General features: G+C 37.8%; 1 protein-coding gene across 1 annotated transcript; it reads left to right on the top strand.

Moving 5' to 3' along the window:
* The first annotated feature begins 419 nt into the window (after window positions 1-419).
* LOC108468888 (3-oxoacyl-[acyl-carrier-protein] synthase I, chloroplastic-like) lies at window positions 420-3,369 on the top strand. The gene is made up of 8 exons (XM_017769757.2): window positions 420-1,037; window positions 1,199-1,557; window positions 1,660-2,091; window positions 2,188-2,361; window positions 2,439-2,552; window positions 2,640-2,741; window positions 2,825-2,891; window positions 3,016-3,369. Exons 1-8 carry the CDS (start codon window positions 878-880, stop codon window positions 3,081-3,083), a joined length of 1,476 nt encoding a protein of 491 aa, XP_017625246.1. The 5' UTR covers window positions 420-877; the 3' UTR covers window positions 3,084-3,369.
* Window positions 3,370-3,679: the final 310 nt, after the last annotated feature.

Genomic DNA, 3,679 nt, shown 5'->3' with positions numbered 1-3,679 from the left:
CAAATAATGATAGGTACAATATAAAAACTCACACCATCATTTTTGCCGACAGAACTTAATTAAGCAATACCAATTTTTATGTACTATATTAATTTGAGGAGTTATTAATATTTTTTTCTTTATAATTTAATCTTTTTAATAATTTTTAAAAAATTTAGATTAGTTAAATATAGATAGACCTCCACGTGGGGCCGTCGTCTAATTTCTAACAATTTTATTAAATTGAACGGAATTAATCCATTTTGATTAAAAAAAATTTAAAATGTTGAGGGCCAAGAAAAGTAAGGATTAGTAGTGTTTAAATTGACAAAAATGGTGAATTTCGAGGGATAAATTTGTGATTAGACCTAATTTTTAAATGAAGTAAAGAGAAAAAAGTTGCCAAAAGATTGAAAGTGATCGGGATCAATTTAGAACAAATAAACTACAAGGACGACATCTAAAGAAATCAAAACTATAGGGACTATACATATTTAACCAAAATTAGAAACACTAAGCAAACAACGAAAAATCAGCCGAAGCAACGGATAGCAATTTGATGAACAAAAACTACGATTGAAGTGGTTGATTTGGGTAGTTGAGCGGCGAACATATCGTGTTTCTTCTTTGTTCCTATCGCCATGTTTTTTGTTTCATGTCCTAAAATGAAAAGCTTAGTGACGGATTCTACAATCCATGAAAAATATCTGACAAAGCAAAACCAAGCCCCTTCTTTGTTTTTAACTCTTTTTTTCCCCTTCGATTGACACCCCCAAAAGTCCTTTCTCTATCTCATCACCCTTCTTTTTTGTATTTTTTCTTTTTTCTTTCTAATATATCCGTCAAATCACAGCACCTGTGATTAAGAGAAACAGGAGGAGCAAGAAGTGAATAAGCTATGGCAGGCATTGTTCTATCTGGTTCTTGTTCTTCAAGGTTGCTGCTTAGAGACAGAGAAGCAGGTAGCAATGGAGCTTCTCTGGCTCAGTACAATGGGCTCAAAGCTGTGGACACCATGCACTTGCCTTCATCTGGGACCCCTAAACTTTCTTGTTCAGGTATTTGGCTTAAGGTCTTTGTGTTCTATTGGCATGTGATCATGGGATAATCATAATTAGTGTGAATATCATTGAGTCTCGGTTTTTAGTTGTTCACTTCAATTTCATTCTTAGACACAACCGACGTCTCTTGTAGCTAACTTGTATCTTGGATCAATCAGGTCCAAAATGCAGAACAATCAGGGCCATGGCATCGCCAACGGTCTCAGCTCCGAAAAGAGAAACAGATCCTAAGAAAAGAATAGTTATAACAGGAATGGGTCTAGTGTCAGTTTTTGGCAGTGACATTGATAACTTCTATAACAAACTTCTTGAGGGAGAGAGTGGTATCACACAAATTGACAAGTTTGATGCTACAAATTATTCAGTCCGATTCGCCGGTCAAATCCGTGATTTTTCATCTAAAGGGTACATCGACGGGAAGAATGATCGTCGTCTCGATGATTGCTGGAGGTATTGCTTAGTTGCTGGACGAAGGGCCCTGGATGAAGCCAACCTTGGTTCTGAAGCCCTTGAGAAAGTAAGTCTTTCAAAATCCATTTTGTGTGTGTGTGCTTTGAAGTGACTACTTTTGCATGTTGACGATAACTGAAAAAACCCTTTTGGTTGTTATGCGCCATAGCTGGACAAAACAAGGATTGGGGTGCTGGTGGGCACAGGCATGGGAGGGCTAACAGCTTTCAGCAATGGAGTGGAAGCTCTGATTCAAAAGGGATACAAGAAGATCACTCCATTTTTTATCCCTTACTCCATCACCAACATGGGATCAGCATTACTAGCTATAGATACTGGCTTAATGGGACCTAACTATTCCATTTCAACTGCTTGTGCAACTGCAAATTACTGCTTTTATGCAGCTGCCAATCACATCAGGAGAGGTGAAGCTGACATCATGGTAGCTGGTGGGACCGAGGCTGCTGTCATGCCGACTGGGATCGGCGGGTTTATAGCTTGCCGGGCGTTGTCTCAACGAAATGATGAACCCAAGAGGGCTTCCAGACCTTGGGACAAGGACCGTGATGGTTTCGTCATGGGAGAAGGCTGTGGTGTACTGGTAATCATTCATAATAAGTTTGTATCTCTGTGTCATTTGTGAATCAATTCATAGTATTCATACTTGCATAAAACCTTTTCCCCCCTTTGCATGCAGGTTATGGAGAGCTTGGATCATGCTATGCAAAGAGGGGCTAACATCATTGCAGAATACTTGGGGGGTGCTGTGACTTGCGATGCTCATCATATGACTGATCCCCGTTCAGATGGGCTTGGAGTTTCATCATGCATAAGCAAAAGTTTAGAAGATGCTGGAGTTTCCCCTGAAGAGGCAAGAACAACACTTTGACTTTTGACTATGAAAAGAAACTTGAACAATTTATACATTGTTGAACCATTGATCTGCAGGTGAACTATGTAAATGCTCATGCGACATCCACGTTGGCAGGAGATTTGGCTGAGGTTAATGCAATAAAAATGGTCTTCAAGAACACCTCTGAGATAAAGATGAATGGGACAAAGGTGACAAACAAAAATTACAACCCATTATATTTGATGCTATGGAAAATGGCTAAGGACTAAAGCAATTTTTTCTGTTTCTCATTTCAGTCAATGATTGGACATGGACTTGGAGCTGCTGGAGGATTGGAGGCCATAGCAACCGTAAAAGCAATTACAACTGGCTGGCTGCATCCTACCATTAACCAAGATGTAAATATTTCACCCAACATTTTGCAAAAAGAACCCTTGGTTTGCAAATGATTTGATGTTCTTGTATCTTCTCTTCTATGCAGAACTTGGAGCCTGAAGTGACAATCGATACTGTTCCCAATGTGAAGAAACAGCATGAAGTCAATGTTGGTCCGTACTCTTATTCTCCAACTAAAAGTTGATGTTATTTCAATAAGGATCGAAGAGGTCAATGTTATTGGTATAAGCCATTGTATTTTTTGTAAATAATTTATGTTTCTTGATATCTCTGCAGCTATCTCCAATTCATTTGGATTCGGTGGACACAATTCAGTGGTAGTTTTTGCTCCTTTCAAACCATAAAAGAAACGTTCTTCTTTTTTCGAACTTTCCTTCACTTAAGATACATCACTGATTATCAAAAATGAATTCTCTGCAAGCAGCTTGAGTGAGATATTGCAGGCACTTGTAATTGTATCCATCAAAATGGATTTAGTGCCCTTTTTTTTTTTGGTTTTTTTGATCAATAAAATATACAACACATTTTTCTATATTTCGTGGTTTGTTAGTGGATTCTGTACTTGGATTTTGTTGTGTTCTGAGGTTGAAGCAATGAGCAATGAGTTTGGATAATGTTAGATCACAGAAACCCGACTTGCTTGGTGCTATTTAAGAATTCCCAGAGAACGATGTCGCTATAATCTATATCTGTCTCTTACTCCTCCATTATACGTATAAAGGCTAATGGCTCCTACTTCTAAATCTTTTCTCTCCTTAGCTTTAGAAACACACACGTTTTGGATCAAAGGTTTAGATTTGTTTATGGTTCTTTTCTTTTTATTATTTCAAGGCTAAAGAGTTAGCAGTTCCCCCCAAAAACAACTGTTAAATTAACCCTAAACTCTTACACAGCTGCAATTTTTAGTTTATTTCTGAAGGAAATTTAATTTTATTTAAAT

The sequence above is a fragment of the Gossypium arboreum genome, chromosome 8, assembly GCF_025698485.1.
Source record: "Gossypium arboreum isolate Shixiya-1 chromosome 8, ASM2569848v2, whole genome shotgun sequence".
NCBI classification, from domain to species: domain Eukaryota; kingdom Viridiplantae; phylum Streptophyta; class Magnoliopsida; order Malvales; family Malvaceae; genus Gossypium; species Gossypium arboreum.
The sequence above is the reverse complement of the archived record's forward strand: the minus strand, read 5'-3'. Positions and strand labels throughout refer to the sequence as shown.

Coding starts and splice junctions, on each gene's coding strand:
- LOC108468888 (XM_017769757.2), top strand. CDS start 878: ATGGCAGGCATTGTTCTATCTGGTTCTTGTTCTTCAAGGTTGCTGCTT. Junction 1,558..1,659: donor GTTCTGAAGCCCTTGAGAAA/GTAAGTCTTTCA, acceptor TATGCGCCATAG/CTGGACAAAACAAGGATTGG. Junction 2,362..2,438: donor CTGGAGTTTCCCCTGAAGAG/GCAAGAACAACA, acceptor ATTGATCTGCAG/GTGAACTATGTAAATGCTCA.